The sequence below is a fragment of the Epargyreus clarus genome, unplaced genomic scaffold (genome assembly GCF_041222505.1).
Source record: "Epargyreus clarus isolate Ecla_fem2 unplaced genomic scaffold, WU_Ecla_fem_2.2 ptg000013l, whole genome shotgun sequence".
NCBI classification, from domain to species: Eukaryota; Metazoa; Arthropoda; class Insecta; order Lepidoptera; family Hesperiidae; genus Epargyreus; species Epargyreus clarus.
The window spans coordinates 2,123,364-2,141,128 of NW_027332221.1; the positions used below are offsets into that span (position 1 = coordinate 2,123,364).

Below are 17,765 nucleotides of genomic sequence, written 5' to 3' on the forward strand. Positions count from 1 at the left end.
TCATTCGATATTGTAGTGCTCGAATGTATTCATGGTAAGTGTTATTACTATTGATTTCATATAGTGAATTGGGAATTATGGGTTTATGGCCAAATAACAGTTCGAACGGGGTGAAGGTGGTCGTGCTGTGAGGTGTTGTGTTGTATGATAACACGGCTGTTGCCAAATAAGAATGCCAATCATTTTGGTTTTCATTGACGAACGACTTTAGGTATTCCTTTAGTGTAGCGTGGCTGCGTTCTAGAGCTCCGTTGGTTTGAGGATGATAGGGAGTTGTGAATATAGATTTAATTTTGCAGATATCGGTTACCTGTTTAAACATTTCTGACGTAAAGCACGTGCCCAAATCTGTTAAAATTGTTTTAGGAAAACCAAACAATGACATAAAATGGACTAAATTTCTAGCTATTTCGTCGCTGGTGGACGTAATCATAGGGTAGGTAGAGGTGAACTTGGTCAAATCATCTTGTAAAGTAAGAATGAATTTGAACTTTTGGAAACCAGCTTCAGGAAGGGGACCAACAACATCTAAAGCTAGTCTTTCGAAAGGTTTTGTGCTGGTTGATGTAATTTCCATAGGAGCTCTATTCGAGCCCCGGAGGGGTTTATTTACCTGGCAAAGTTTACAATTATTGACATAGTTTTCTATGTCGGAACGCATAGATTTCCAATAGAAAGAGGCTTTAATTCGGCTAAGCATTCTTTTAATGCCTGCATGACCTGCAATAGGGGAGTCATGATTTTCTTTGAGGATCTGCGGCACCTCGGCTGGGGTAGGATAGATAATTTGATTTTTATATATATGTATATGAATGTTTGTATTATTAAAAATAAATGCGATCATATTGTAGATTTTAGTGTATGACAATTTAGTAAATGGCTCAGAAAAATCGGATAGGGCAAGTTCAGTTGCGTCAGGGCTGTGCTCGATAATGGAATTACGTAATTTCAAAAGTAATTCATAAATTATTCTGTACTGAGTTTCGTCATAGTGGTGGACTTTTGTAAATAAGAAATAGTAAGTTTTACCATGAGATGAAATCTCTAGTATTGAGTTTGGTTCACGTTCAGTTTCAAGGATTTTAGTCGAGTCTTCAATATAAGAAAGGAGCTCTTCACAGTGAGGTATAGAATTATCGAAATCTAAAGATGTAGGGCATGCAATTAACTTACATTTAGTCAAGTGTAGAGCTTGAGAATGTTCTTCAATTTGTGTGTTATTAGTTATGGAATTAGTAAATTGTAATTTAAAGTATTTTTCATATGTGTGGTTATTTAAGCTAGAATGGAGTAAACCACTCCGGTTTATGGCGTGAATAGGAATTCGCGAAAGTGCATCTGCGTTTGAATTTAACTTTCCTGGTTTGTAAACAATCTCATAATCATATTCCTCTAATTTTAGGCGCCATCGGATAAGACGACTACCCGGATCTTTAACGTTAAATAGCCAGACTAAGGGCCTGTGGTCGGTTATAATTTTAAACTTATAGCCATAAAGGTATGGACGGAAGGTCTTAACCGCAAATAAAATTGCCAGTAATTCCTTCTCTGTCGTAGAATAGTTTCCTTCTTGTTTATTTAAAGTCCTGGACGCATATGCTATCGGTTTATCTTTTCCTACTATGCCCTGGGAGAGAACTGCACCTACGGCGTAATTACTTGCATCTGTAGTGACTATAAAAGGCTGCGAAAAATCCGGATATTGGAGAAGTGGAGCTGTGATCAGTTTTTCCTCAATAGTTCGAATGCATTTTGTTGGTCTTGGCCCCAGTGAAAAGTAACATCTTTTTTTAACAAAGAAGTAAGCGGTTTAGTGATTTTAGAAAAGTTATCGATGAAGCGACGATAATAGCCAATCAGGCCTAAAAATGATTTTATTTCTTTTGGATTTGATGGAGCTGGATAGGTAGAGACTGCTTTGACCTTGTCTGGGTTCGGAGATACACCTTTATCGGTAATGATGTGTCCAAGGTAAGATACTTCGCGACGCAAAAATTCACATTTATCGGGTTGTAGTTTTAAATTATATTCTCTGAATCTATCGAATACTAATTGTAGTTTGTTTATATGTGTAGATAAATCGTGGCTATAAATAATACAATCATCTAAGTATACATAGCAGTGGAGGCCTTGAAGACCTGAAAGGACGGTATTCATAAGGCGTTGGAAGGTAGCAGGGGCATTTTTGAGGCCAAACGGCATTCTGGTGAATTCGTAGTGGCCTGATGTGCCGTTAGTATTAATAATAGTAAATCCGGTTTTGGATGCATCTTCAGGATTTAATTCTACTTGGTGAAAGCCAGAGACTAAGTCCAATGTAGTAAAATATTTTGAATGCCCTAGTTGATCTAAAATATCGGTTATTAACGGTATAGGGAAAGTTTCGTTAACGGTAACGTCATTAAGGCGTCTGTAGTCAATTACAATACGCCACTTTTTTACACCTGAAGCGTCCAATTTCTTGGGTACTACCCAAACTGGGGCACTCCAGGGAGAGATAGAAGGTCGTATAATTTTTTGGCTTAACATTTTTTTTATTTGCGAGTCGACTTCTTCTTTATGGCAATCAGGAAAAAGATAAGATTTAACATTAATAGGTGCGGCATTTCCGGTATTTATTGAATGTTGTATGGCATTTGTATGCGTGAGAGGATCACCTTCTAGGTAGAATATATCTGAATACTTGGAACAACAATTTAGAAGGGCTTGCTTCTCTTCTGAGTTAAGATGCTCGTGTCGTATTAAATTAAGAACGCGATCAATACGATCTGAGGGTGAGGACGAGATTGTGTTTATCATTTCGGTGCTGGGAATTATTTTTGAAATTTCTATAAAATCAATTGGGGTTAAATTAACTTTGAATTCGTTAATACGAACTTCGGATTCCGTTGTATTTAGCACGGAAACATTAACTCGGTTATTTGGTTTTAGAGACACAATACAATTAGCGACGTAAACGCCATCACAGACCCTATGATCTAAAATGAGCGCTTCACGCAGATTAGGTAAGTCTGATGATTTGTTTGCTACTATGCATTCAATTACAGCTTCTGAGCGAGCTGGGACGATATAAATAGGTTTATCATATAAAATTGGGACGCTCTGACCGTATAAAGACAAGCATTTAGAGTCATAATCTATATTAGCATTAAAGTATCTAAGAAAATCTGTGCCGATGATTCCATCATATTTTAAATTTACTCCATCACCAATAACGTGAAACTTGTGTTGTAAAGTTTTGTCAGACAAATCTAGTTGTAAATTAAATGAACCCAGAGTTTCACTGTAGGTGTCGTTATCATTAATGCCTTTGAGTTTTATAATGTCACAAGAAAATTGAGGTTTATTTACTAAACTTGATTCTTTGATTATACTCACGCTAGCACCCGTATCAATGAGAAAACTAAGTGGTCTCTGTGAGTATTTTGTCATCATGTTTATGAAAGGTAAAGATACTTTGTATTTATTTACGCAAGTTTCGAAAATAGGCACTGAATGTTTTGAATTTGTAGGCAAACGAGACATCGTATTATGACTCAGCTTCTGTGGCTGAGGTGGGAGAGGCCTACCACCATATTGACTTTCAGGTTTTGTATATAACTTGGTAGGACTCAATGACTTCGGTTGTAATAAGCATTCTGCATAGGTTTTAGGACGATTTAGAACCTGAAGCGTATCGGAGGTAGAAGGACTCAGCGGCTTAGACTGAGATGCTTTAGGTTTAGAGAGACTCAGCGACTTGGACTGAGGTGCTCGTGGACTCAGTGGCTTAGACTGAGATGCGTTGGCTTTAGAAAGACTCAGCGGCTTGGGCTGAGATGCTTGTGGACTCAGTGGTTTAGATTGAGATGCGTTGGCTTTAGAAGGACTCAGCGGCTTGGACTGAGATGCATTGGACTTGAAAAGACTCAGTGGCTTGGACTGAGATGCTTGAGGACTCAGCTTCTTAGACTGAGATGCGTTGGTCTTGGAAGGACTCAGCTGTTTAAACTGAGATGAAATCATATTATAAAAACTCGAAGGGTTGGACCGAGTTGGGTGATATCTAATGGTTACTGTGCCACTTGAAATTGACGATTTCGGAGGGCACTGATCCGAAATCCCTTTTAGTTTAAATTACCATCCTCACTATTACAATTATTACCGTAATAGGTGTCGTCTTTTGCACAATAATTAATTGCATTATTTGCTGCATTAGAGCTAACGTTGCTGTTTTGAGTAGATTGACCTGGCTCAGGTTGCGACTTGAACTCTGTAACGCGACGCCGGTTGTTGAACTCACGTTTACGACATTCGGTTATCATATGGCCTTTATTTTTACAATAATTACAGAATTTATTACTATTTATATTGTTTTGAAATGAATTAGGGACGGCAGGATTTGGCATGTGATAGGATTTATGATGGTTCCTATAACAGTCTGACGAACTATGCCCTTGCTTGTTACATAGAGAACAGTGTTTCGAGGGGCGTTGAGCTATTCTGGTTAGTTTGTATAATTTATCTTCTTCCCCCCCAATAAAAACGTATTAAGCCCCAATAAAAACGTATTTAAAGCTAGATCTTCCATTGCCGCTATTCTACCTGGTAATTGGGACCTATCAGAACAAGAGTAGTGGATATCTGCTTGGATACGGGTTAAACACGTCTCCAACCTAAGGGAAAATTGAGATACAGATTCGGATGGTGACTGACGACAGTTCTGCAGGTCAATAAGCAAATGCGAGGAATGTTTCTTTTCGCCAAAATTTGTTTTTAAAAATTGTTTTAAATCCTGCCAAGTTAAAAAAGTTTTGAGACTGCAAGCTATTTGGGCTTTACCTTCCAATTGCGATATTATATATTTGCATAATATGACTTGTTGGTCTGCAGAAGCTAATGACATGGCATTCTCACAATTTGTTAAAAATGCTGGTAATCGCCGTTATAGGGTCTTATGAATTTCGTCAAAAAGTTTAATGTCATTTTATCGGACTTATCAGCAGGTTCACCTTTTAGGGACATTTTAACTTGAATTAATAAAAGTTACAGATATACAGCACAAAAGAAATAGTTAATTAATAACACAAGGAACACAAATAGAAATACAACTACAAAACATAAGTTAAGGTAAAGTAATTATAGTGAAAGTATATACATATAGTCAAAGTTAAGTAATTACACTTAGTTACTCACAAAATTATTAGAAGCGCGATCATCACTAGTTATCACTTAGTCCTCTCAGTACAAACGATGACCTGGCCTTGCTTCGCTGACGGCGACGCGATGATGACGTGGCTCCGTCAGGACGATGACGTGTCCGACGTTGGTTGAGTTGCGCGAGCTGGTTGTAGTTGGACGAGGGTCTCTGCTGCTGGTCGGGTGCAGGCTCACTTGATTTGTGAGACTAACTGTCGACCACGATGCTTCTCCTGTAGCGACTGCTGGTGCCTGACGCGGGCTCAGAGCTGACTGAGACTGACCGTCGGTGAATATGAACTATCGAGGGGACCTGCCAGGGGTTCGGGATCTCAGGGTTCTCTTCTAAAACCACTTACGAGATCCCACTTCTGACACCAATGTTACGCGGCAGCCCCTGATTGTCTTTTTAAAAAAAAACACACACACTGCTGTCACTACTGTTTAATGTCTTTAAAACTACAGAGAAATTATCCCCTCACTTTTCTTTTATAATGTTAAAACTTAAATGTTTCGCGGACGCGGATTAGGTGCAACTGCCGGCCACATGGTTGGAAGGCGTTATATATTAATTAAGAATGATGAGGTCGGCAGTATATTACTAAGGAATTTTGAATATAACAGTTCGATTCCCGGCTAAGGAAAAAGATATTTTAAAAAACTAATGATGCAGTTTTAGTTTTTATCAAAATCGGCCTCGTAACTCCTTTCAGCATTTTTCGCTAATCCTCATAGTTTCGGATTTGGCCCTGAAGGCCTATTTGAAAAATTCACCCTGTATAATCAAAATATAATATATACTATATATACTAATAATATATATAGTTGTTATGTGGTAATAAATACTAAAAATAAATATAGTTCGAAAAACTAAAAAACACGCTTTTATGAAAAAATCAACTAAAAAGTAGAAAATACTTTTTAGTTGATTTTTTCATAAAAGCGTGTTTTTTAGTTTTTTGGACTAAATTTATTTCATTAATTTTTAGTATTTGTTGTTATAGCGACCATCATTATGCATCGTATATAAAATAATCAAGTGTCTATCTATTACGGTTTAAGAGATAAAGCCCTGTGACTCACGAACAGACAGCGGAGGGTTTTATCCTTTTATTTTTATCGTTTTATCCTTTGAGTGCGGAATCCTAAAAATCATACTACAAGATGGCATTATAGATATGTTTCAGTACATTTGAGTTATAGGGAAATAACATTATTATTTTCCAAAGCTAAAAATCAATCTAGTAACTTTGCCTGAACGCTCCATAAGGCGCTTTCTCTCGCCTCGAAAATCGTTAATCCTGAGGATATTGATAAGGACAATGGTACAAAATTATTAAAATCGTGTATTGTCATCGGTTTTTGATAATTCTTCAAAATTTTGAATTAAACTGAACGTTCAAAGTGGATAGAAATCGGGCTCAAAGATTCCGTTACTGTTACGTACATACATACATACAAACGTACAACCCAAGCTAATAAAAGCGTGTTAATAAAAATAAAGAACATTTTGGTGGCACGGAAGCCTCTATGACGTGTGAGTTTAACTCGTATTTGACCAATTTTATTGTCTCTATAATATTATAAAAAAAGTGTGTGTGTGTCAGCTACGACACACGATTGGAGTTTACTCCTTACGAACGATAATTATGATATATATCGAATAGAAAAAAAGGGTAAATGAACGCATCTGCTAAAATGATAAGAGAAACAAACATATATCTGTAATTATTCGGATTATTTATATTACTTCAATAATGCGTATTACATAAAGTATGTTACAAAATAATATAAATAATAATAATAATAAAAACATTAAAACTTGATGGTTAGGTTGCTGTTTATGTACGTTGTATATAGATGTATACAAAAGATGCTACTATATGCATTTATTATACAGCATGCATACCCTGTACTCGGCAGCAGTATACAAGTTGTGGCAGAACTTCGTAATACGCAGGCGCGCAACACACACGTACAAACATACGCACACATTCAACTCTCAGACTGGAGGTAGTGAACTATACAGTGAGACTACGAAGTATCGCGCAAAGAGGAGACCCCGAGAATGAGATACGCTGTGTAATGTATTCCATCTCATTCTTTTACACGTTCAATCCTACAGATATATATGTCTGTCTCTTTCTACGTTACGCCTCAACTTTTCGTGTTACACTTGATTTTACTCCTCATAAAATTTCCGTACCGGGCCTTATAACTCAAGTCGTTTCTTAAGGAGTAAACTCCAAAAATAAAATAAGGTTATGTCTCAATTTACATGAATAGATTTCATTTGCTCAAGTGGCGAGCCTGGTCGCTTAATTTTATATTTTCTTTTATGTTCTAACCTAACCTAACAAATTCTACATACAACGCTCTACCTATTTCTGTACTAATGTTACAAAAGTAAAAGATTATTTTTTTATCATGATTCAAATATATATGTAAGCTTTGTATACTGTCTGCTGTGTACGCGGCCTAATATTTATACCGTGTGTACGCCGCCTTAAAAGTTTGACGTTGCGACACTGACAGGAGATTTAAGAGGGTTATGAGTGGAGTAGAATATAAGCCTGCTCGTAAAGTGATTTAAATAGCTAACTGTGGTTGTAAGAAATAGAAGTAAATCATATAAATTCATTAAGTTTAATAATAGTATCGATCTACAAAAATATTGGAAGTAAAAACCTTTAATTGTCGATTTTTCTATTTTTAGATAAATCAAATTGTGCGTTTTTGCTCCCCGTATCATCCAACATATTATAAATCGACAATTGTCAGAGTTTGATTGGATAATAGTAGATCATGGCAAGATTACAATTTGTGGTTGAGCTGGCAGCGGACGAAGATCCAAAGAATAACATCATAACTATAAAGTCAATTACAACAGAAGAGGGAATAACATATCTCATTCCGCCATGTTTTCAAGCGGCAAAACATCACCTTCAATTGACTAAGCTACCGGAATTTGTAAAAATAAAAAAAACATTACAGAGAAGAAGTCATTATAGAAAAGTGTGGATATCTATGCCAACTGATGTGCTAGAACTATACAAAGATAATACTGGAAATATAATGTTTAATGATTATTTATTAGAAGAATTGACTCAAACTGCAAGCCAATCCGCTACTACAGATGAAAGATTAAGTTTTAGAGAAATTAAGTGATAAATGCAATACTAACAAAGAACAACATAACAATTTGAGCAGATTAACTGAAAAATTTGTTTTGAAAAAGTTTGACAACAAGATCACTAACGCTAAGCAATGGTTGCAGTGTTTTGAGAGTGAGTGTAAAAGATTTGATTTAAATTGTAATACAGAGAAAATTTGTGCTTTGAGATTATTTTTGAATGACTCAGAAAGCGACTGGTATGAGTCTATGTTAATTAAACACAGCTTTAACTCACTGTGGGAGATATGGCAAGCAAGTTTTCTAAACACATTTGCGGACAAAAGCTGGTCCTCGGTGATCTATGCATTGACATACAAACATTTAAGTGGCTCTCTACTGGAATATGCATTGAAAAAGGAGAGACTGTTACTGGAGTATAACAGTGATATTGATAACAGAACTCTCACTGACTTAATTGTCACAGGATTACCAACATATGTTAGAAGCAAACTAGATAGACAGGAAATGACAAACCCAACTCTTTTATTTAGTGCCTTACGAATGCATGAAGATCAAAATAACGATATAAAAAGAAAAGTTACTGACAAAAAAATATCTACTAAATCAGAATTAGAATGGCGAAAAAAAACACCATGTCAGATATGTCACAAGATTGGAAAGAAAAACAGATTTCACTCTGAGGATTTGTGCTGGTTCAAAGAAGACAAGAACACACACAACACAACAGTACATACACATACCATAACACTGCAAAAACAGAAACATAACGAGATACGATAAGATAACACGATACGAGATACGAGATACGATAACAGTGTCAAACACTGCAAAAACTTGACATTAGAGATCGATCAATTTCAGGATACAAAAAACTAAATATTCCCCCACTAATAGAAGTTGAAGTAATATTGAATGAGAAACTGAAATGCACAGGTATTTATGACCCTGGATCAAATATAACTTTAATAAATTCCAAATTATTAAAAGTAAAAAATTCAAAGATAAATTACTTTGAAAATAAATTCAACACAATTGGTGGTGGGGGAAAAACAACAGGTTTAGTAAAATTAAATGGAAAAATACTGGGTATTGACGAGGAAATAAATGCATTTATTTGCAATGATAAAAATTTCACTCATGAATTGCTTTTGGGACTGGATACAATAAAGAAGTTTGGGTTGACCCATGACGGGAATTTAAACATCCAACTTCAGAAAAACGCCAACCCAAGATCAAGAAAACATATCAGCCCAATAGGAGACAAGAAATACAACTATTCAGAAATTGAAACCAAAGAGTATAAGTCACAAATATTGAATTATGAGATAAATTTCAATGAGGGCATAGATGTGAATAAATTTGATATAGATACTACGTACTTGGAAGATAAGCAAATAACAAAAATTTATACATTATTAGATGATTATAAACACATATTTGCGAAAGATAAATTTGATGTTGGGCAAGTGAAAAACTATGAAGCATTTATAGACCTACAAGTGGACAAATATTGCTCAAAAAAGACCATATAGGTGCTCCTTAGGTGATAGAGAAGAAATTGAGAAACAAATTGGTCAATTGCTGAAGAATGAATTGATTGAAGAATCATATAGCCCATTCGCAGCACCAGTGACATTGGCATTTAAACGGGATGAAGGGAAAAAGTCAAGATTGTGTATTGACTTCAGAGACCTTAATAAAATTATTGTTCCACAGCCACAGCCGTTCCCTCTAATAGAAGATCTGATGGTAAAAACAATAAACTGTAGGTATTTTACTACGCTTGACATTAATTCTGCTTTTTGGTCTATACCATTGAGGATCAGTGACAGAGCGAAGACAGGCTTTGTCACACAGGAAGGTCATTATCAATGGACTTGCCTGCCTTTCGGTTTGAAGACATCTCCGGCAATTTTTCAAAGGATACTGACTAATATAATAAGAAAACATAACCTGTCTAATTATGTAATGAATTACATAGATGACATAATGGTATTTCAAAAACTTTTGATGAACATATGGACCATTTATCGAAGCTGCTGAATGCAATAGCTGAAGAAGGATTCCGTTTGAAATTAACAAAATGCAAATTTGCAGCACAGTCAGTAAGATTTCTGGGGCATGTAATAAAAGGTAATATAATCACACCTTTGAAAGATAACCTCAAATCTATAGCAGAATTTCCAGCACCACAAAACAAGAAACAAATAAGACAATTTCTGGGTAAGGTAAATTTTTATAATAAATATATTCCTAATGCTGCAATAACTCTTGATCCATTACACAATTTACTTAGAAAAAACATCAACTACGTTTGGTCAGCTGATTGTGAAAAAGCTTTCCAAACAATAAAAAGCAATTTATGTTCAGCCCCAATTTTGGCTATTTTTGACCGAGACGCGCCAACTTTTATTTACACTGATGCAAGCATAAAAGGCATTGGTGCAATATTGAAACAAACACAGAAATGTGGAGAAATCAAACCAGTGGCATACTTTTCAAAGAAATTGAATGAATACCAAAAAAAGAAGAAAGCTATATTTTTAGAATGTCTTGCAATTAAAGAAAGTTTGAAATTTTGGCAACACTGGCTAATAGGAAACTCATTCACAACTTATACGGACCACAAGCCACTGGAAAATTTAAACATAAAGAACAGAACAGACGATGAACTGGGAGACATGACTCATTACCTATCCCAATACAACTTTGTAATAAAATACCATCCAGGTAAAAACAACACCGAAGCGGACTGTCTAAGCAGAAATCCTGTGTATGAAAGTCACGAAAACGAGGAGGATAATTTGAAAACAATAAATATTATAAAGATTGAGGAAATATTAAATGACCAGATAAAAAATTCAAATTTAAAGAACAAGCATATTTATATTAAAGAGAATGATATTTATTACAAGTGGAACAACAAGAAAAAAAAAATCGTTTTGTCTGAAGACTATAGTAAGGCATTAATAAAAAAAGTGCATGAGCATTTCTGTCATATAGGAATAAATCAGATCGAATCAAAAATAAGACCTTTCTACACAGCACCAAACCTACTGGATAATATAAAGTTGATCTGCCTTCAATGTGAAGTTTGTATAAAAAATAAAACACGATTGAATAGAAAGTATGGACTTATGTCATAATTAGGACCGGCAGAAAAACCTTTCCAAATTATGTCCATAGATACAGTAGGAGGATTTGGTGGTAACAGGTCTTCAAAAAGGTATCTACACTTGTTAATGGATCATTTCACACGTTATGCTTATATTTCATGTTCAAAGACACAACTGGCTAAGGACTTTATAAAATTGATAGACCAAGTGATTAAGGACAATAAAGTGGAGATAATGCTTTCAGATTAACCATCCATTAATATCCAGCACTGAATTCAGAGGAATTTAAAAAATATTTAAGGGATCACTCTGTTGACTTGATCTTTACGGCTGTGGATGCTCCTTTTTCTAATGGTCATAATGAAAGGTTGAACCAGACGCTGGTGAATAGGATTAGGTGTACCCTGAATAGCCAAGAAAAAAAAATTTCTTGGACAACCGTGGCAAAGGATTGTGTAAAAGCCTATAACTCAACAAATCACACAGTGACAGGTTATTCGCCTCTATACCTGTTAAGTGGAGAACCAACAGATTTACTACCAATGAACCTAAAAAGAAGACAAATTGAACCCGGAGAACTGGAAAAAGACCGAAAAATAGCATTTCTCCGATCAAAAAAATGTCATGAATTGAACAAAGCCATTTTTGACAAAAATAGAATAGATTACAAGTTTAAAAAAGGTGATATGGTCTACATAATGGACTGTAATAAGTTGAATAGATCTAAAATGGATGAAATTAGAATTGGTCCTTTTGAGATACAAGAAATGATATCAAATTCGCTATGCAGAATCAACACTGGGAAAAGTAAAAAGTCCTTGGGACTTTATCATGTAACAAAGCTCATTCCTCAGTTTGATTATTCAAATTAACCTCAGTCAATTTGCACATTTCTGGGGGGGAGATGTAAGCTTTGTATACTGTCTGCTGTGTACGCGGCCTAATATTTATACCGTGTGTACGCCGCCTTAAAAGTTTGACGTTGCGACACTGACAGGAGATTTAAGAGGGTTATGAGTGGAGTAGAATATAAGCCTGCTCGTAAAGTGATTTAAATAGCTAACTGTGGTTGTAAGAAATAGAAGTAAATCATATAAATTCATTAAGTTTAATAATAGTATCGATCTACAAAAATATTGGAAGTAAAAACCTTTAATTGTCGATTTTTCTATTTTTAGATAAATCAAATTGTGTGTTTTTGCTCCCCGTATCATCCAACATATTATATATATATAGTGATTGAAGGTGGTAGAACATTTTGTAGTTAGACTTCGGCGGCACCACCGCCACACCTATTTCTGCCTCATAACAGCAGCGTTGAGGCTGCTGTGTGTTGGTTTGAAGGGTGTGGTAAGGGAGAGATACGTTTCCGAGACGTTCCAGCTTAGTCCTTAGGGGTAGCGGCGCATCTGTGACCGACTCCAGGTAGGAATATATAATCCTATCTGAGGTTGATTACAGACGTCCATAGGCGGCAGTAGCTACTTACCATAAGGTGAACTGCATGCACGTCTGTTACTCCCATATTGTGAAGTGTAAAAAAGTGAGCACTAAATGGCCGAATAGACAGGTATCATCAGGATTAAGGAGTTTAATATTGAATATATGCGCTAGCACAAATAATTTACTTTTATTAAGTTGAAAATAATTGTATATTAACAGGGTTAAGTAGGTTAAATTTGTGGTCAGTACATGGATGGGTGACTGTCACGTAATGTTATTTGTCTCGTCAAACGTTTTCGTGCTTTTGAATTTACGTTCAGCTGCTGGTTCCAGATGTTAAGTCTGGTGAAAACCTCAAAAATTATTGTTTCTAAAATTAAAAGTTTTTATGTTATTGGTTATCCACAACCACTGTTTTTCTTATATGAACTAAAGGATTTACTTTACCTATTCGACTTTCGTTATTATATCGGACTATCGAATCTATATAACCTGTAAGAATCTAGACTGTATTTTGAACTTCACGTCACTATTGAATTATTGAGAGACAACATGAAACGCGAGTCAATTGTGGTATAACTACAAATCGCTGCAAAACCTTATACAGTTTTCTTTTAGACCATAAATCTACATTGATATTAACTTGTCAATGGCACATACAGGAGCACGTAAGTAACTTTTTTTACAGCATTACATTATTTAAATACACGTGACGTTAGTCACATTTACATTTGCGTATTAGCTATTGTCTAATAATTATATTGAACTACGCCTATAATACATCTACATATCTTTGTTGAGGCTTTTGCACCCTTAATTTCCTGCATGGATGCATTGGTATTTCTGAGGATTAATAAAGTATAGTAGCAGCGTGTTTTGTAAGATTGTCAGTGTCTACTGATCTACTGATCCCGTAGCCATTGTTTGAGTAAATTATTTTTGCTGCTAAAATCTAATAACATAAGAACCATATTTATTGTGTTCTTAAAGAAAGGCTTTTCAAAGCAACCAGGGGACTATTAGTAAAAATGTATAATTACATGTTTTATTTTTATTTTTAGGGGACCACTGCTAATAGCTTAATGGCTTAGGAAGCTTTATGAAGGCAACAACCTGAGGACTTTGCTCAAATTGCATGTCGCAGTGTTTGCCTTAGCTGAGTATTTGCTGTCAATTCAACAAGACATTTGCCCCATAAAGATATGGTTCATGAATTAAAAATTTATAATGTTAAATATTGGATTAAACCAAAAATTGTAAGTACCTACCAAATGTAAACTTTACTTAGTCTTATTTTAATTTAATATTTATTCAATTTGCATTTAGCAATTACATATGATATGTTAATAAGATCATCATCATCATCATCATCATCAACCCATTACTGTCCCACTGCTGGGCACGGGTCTCCTCTCAGAATGAGAAGGATTAGGCCATAGTCCACCGCGCTGGCCAAGTGCGTATTGGTAGACTTCACATACCTTTGAGATTTTTTTTTTATAAATCTCTCAGGTATGCAGGTTTACTCACGATGTTTTCCTTCACAGTTTAAGCAAGTGATAATTAATTTCTAATACGCACATAATTTTTTTGAAAATCAGAGGTGCGTGCCTGGGATTTGAACCTCGGACCCCTCGATCGAGAGGCCGCGTTTCTTAACCACTAGGCTATCGCTGATTATATTAATAAGATATAGTCTAAAAAGTACCAAGCTCGTCAAGTAGATGTCTTGAAAACTCTACTATCAACTATCATGATTCATATGTACTTAAACTAGCAAAAAGCGCAGCTTTATAAGGGCTCGCGTATCGTGAATGGTTAGTTTAAGATCCTATATCAGCAAAGATGATGTGGTCACTTATTAATTAACAATAAATTATTAAATCTACCTTTCGTCAGAAGACCTATGAAGAGCAAAGCTACCTTTGATCCAGAACCAGAACCACTTTAAATGCTTGTGGTGGATAACGTATATGGGTAGTAAACGTGTGACTGCAAATAAAAGTTTTGAATGACAAAAATAATGAATTTTGGTTATAGTATTTCTAAGCGAGCGACTGGCTGCGAGTGACGAGAAATCAACAGAACAGCAAGTTACAAACATTTATGTGAGTTACTTAAAATACGAAATGAGAAGCTTCATTATATTTGAGCGACTTAATATTTGTCGACCTAATAGAAGTGTAAACATTGCGTCATGCGTTTTATTATTGAATAAAACGCATGACGCAATGTTAAATAAATATTGATTTAGCAAATGTTTTTTTTTAATTACTGAGCAGCATTTTAATTTAAATGAAGTGTTTCGAATACAAAAACCACTTTAAAAATACTATAATAAGTAAGTAGATTATTGTGTGCTCATGTCATTGATCATGAATAAAGGTAAGGTCTGAATTCATACAGATTGGGCCCACCCGCTCACAGAGCGCTACCGCGCCCCGCTCGCTTAGTTTTCCAATTCAATTAGAAAAATCTAATCTATCTTAATACTAAAGTTGCCTCAGAATTATGTGTGTGGCCTGCTCAATTAGTTTTGTATTATCTTTTATGTTTCTACCTAACATACAATACGGGAACGAATTCCCGTAAAACACAATGTGATAGTCGCTGAATTGTAAATCTTTCGCTGGCCTTTTTGTCACAAACAAAGTATTTTTTGACGATGGAAATGAAATTTGTGGATGGATTCTAAACAAAAACTTAAATTCATCGGACATGTGGAGTTTTTGAAACTGCACTGCATCAAAACATTTATAATATCCAACAAATATTATAAAGGCGAAAGTTTGTGAGTATGGATGGATGTTTGTGCCTTATATTAATCGGATTTGAATCGGAAAACTTTACAGTATTACAGCCTACTAAACTTTACAGTATTACATCAGAATAACCTGGAGAATACAATTCATAAATATATGTTATTTGGTTATACTATACTTAGTTGTCAAAGCTATATTGATGTACGATACGATGATACGTAAATTTTATATGGAAGCCACATAACCAAAATAATCATGCATAAATAGTAATTTATCTTAATTAATAGTAATTAATTAAGATACATTTTTGCTACGCATATTGTAAATAGATTAACTTTTTCTTTGACACTAAATAAATCGGACGGATAGTCCAATTTATTGGACTTATTTATTTAAGGTGGTAGAACCCTATGTGGATCGACTCCGGCGGTACCATCGCCACACCTATTTCTGCTTCATAACAGCAGCGTTAAGCGCTGCTGTGTTTGGGTTTGAAAAGTGTGGTAAGGAAACATACTTTTCCGAGGCGTTCCAGCTTATTCCAGCTTAGTCCAGGGGTAACGGCGCATCTGTGGCTGACCTCAGTTACGAATATGTAATCCTATCTGGGTTTGATTGCAGATGTCCATGGACGGCTGTAGCCACTTACTACAGGTGGACTGCATGCTCGTCTGCTACTCCTATATTTAAAAAAAAACTTATCTCAGACATTCCAGTTTAGTCCTCAGGGGAGCGGCGCTTCTGTGGCCGACCTCTTTTAGTTACAGATGTCAATGGGCGGCAGTAGCCACTTACCATCATATGGACTGTATGCTCGTCGGCTACTCCTATATTATAAAACAAAGAAAAACTTGAAACAAAACGCTTTTAAAATACACCGGTGAAACCTCGGTGAAACGCTGCCACGTTAGCATTTTCATATTTTTGATTGACATAATTATGTCATAAATGTCTGCATTCATCATGACGTTTTTTTTATTCTGCCATTATTTAAACAAAAATAATCCAAGTCATACAGCCATCAATATTACACTAACTTTAAATTTGATAAAAAAGTGTTTTTTTTTTGTGTACAAAACCTTATTTCAATCGTGTTGGTCCAATCTAGACATGACCTTAAGTAACTATGTTAAGTTTCAAATTTATAAGCCCTGTAGTTTTTTCAAAAAAGGGATGGAAAGCTTGCAAGATTTTCGAATTATAGAGGACTCGCTCGCTCGCCCTAATAAAAATATCTCTGTTACAGAAACAAGAAGCTTATAATATATTTTATCGTTGTTGAATATCTACTAACGGAGTGGCTGACAGTATGGCCACTGGCTCTTTAATTTTTGCTCAAACTAAAACCTAATTCAAATATATAAGTATATAATTTTTGAACACATGACCATAAGTTCCTTAACTTTCACTCAAGGGTATTGAATAGAAAATCATCTCCTATCATTGCCTATTTGGAAAATTCACCCTGTATAGGTGTATCTAGAGGTTGCTAGCATGTTCGGCTATTGGGACCACGTAACACAAGCCAACGGTTGGTCAATGCTATCGTACTGAACTTTCGGGCTTGGCTCTGCGCGTAAGGTCATGCAACATACCGGTTGACCCAGATACTCGCCGGACATGGCCGTTTCGGTGAGTATCTAAACAGGATAGAGGGAGATGACGGCCCAGTGCCATCATTGCGGGCACTACGAGGATTCCGCATAGCACACGCTGCAGTACTGCAAAGCATGGGAGTCTCAGCGGCGGATCCCCGTGTCAAAAGTGGGACCGGACCTGTCTCCAGCGCCATTGTTGGATAGCTCCAAGATATAGCATGATCACCTGCGACATTGTCATGTAAACGAAAGAAGATGCCGAGCGAGCTAGGGAGCGCACAGTTAGGAGGAGGATTAGCCGCGGCTGTACATAACGCCCATCTGTCCCTGTAGTTCCGGGACCAGAATAAGGTTATGGTATCCTCTGCCTGACTTAAGAGGCGACTAAAAGGGGCTTTCGGGGTTGCGGGTGGCAAAAGTGAGAGCTCGAACCGCCCGGGTAACGGCCCCAGGAAGGACGGCAGTATGTGTGGTCGCATACCGTCGTGCACACCAGACAGACTGTTGAGCGGCATACTCACTTGGGCGGAGC

General features: G+C 36.0%; 1 protein-coding gene and 1 pseudogene across 1 annotated transcript; one reads left to right on the forward strand and one right to left on the reverse strand.

The window, feature by feature from the left end:
* Positions 1-3,532: 3,532 nt before the first annotated feature.
* LOC140746576 (uncharacterized) lies at positions 3,533-4,885 on the reverse strand. Its single transcript, XM_073078704.1, has 2 exons — positions 4,585-4,885; positions 3,533-4,435 (listed from the first exon to the last, which is right to left on the reverse strand). The coding sequence occupies exons 1-2, from the start codon at positions 4,883-4,885 to the stop codon at positions 4,107-4,109; spliced, it is 630 nt and encodes a 209-aa protein (XP_072934805.1). The 3' UTR covers positions 3,533-4,106.
* A 2,737-nt stretch (positions 4,886-7,622) lies between these two features.
* Positions 7,623-9,094, forward strand: LOC140746615 (uncharacterized; annotated as a pseudogene).
* The last annotated feature ends 8,671 nt before the right edge of the window (positions 9,095-17,765 follow it).

What these genes read in the sequence shown, in the direction of transcription:
- LOC140746576 (XM_073078704.1), bottom strand. Translation starts at nt 4,885, where the DNA reads ATGTCATTAGCTTCTGCAGACCAACAAGTCATATTATGCAAATATATA. An exon ending in TGATAGGTCCCAATTACCAG is followed by an intron (nt 4,436 to 4,584) that starts GTAGAATAGCGG and finishes GTAACAAGCAAG; the next exon opens with GGCATAGTTCGTCAGACTGT.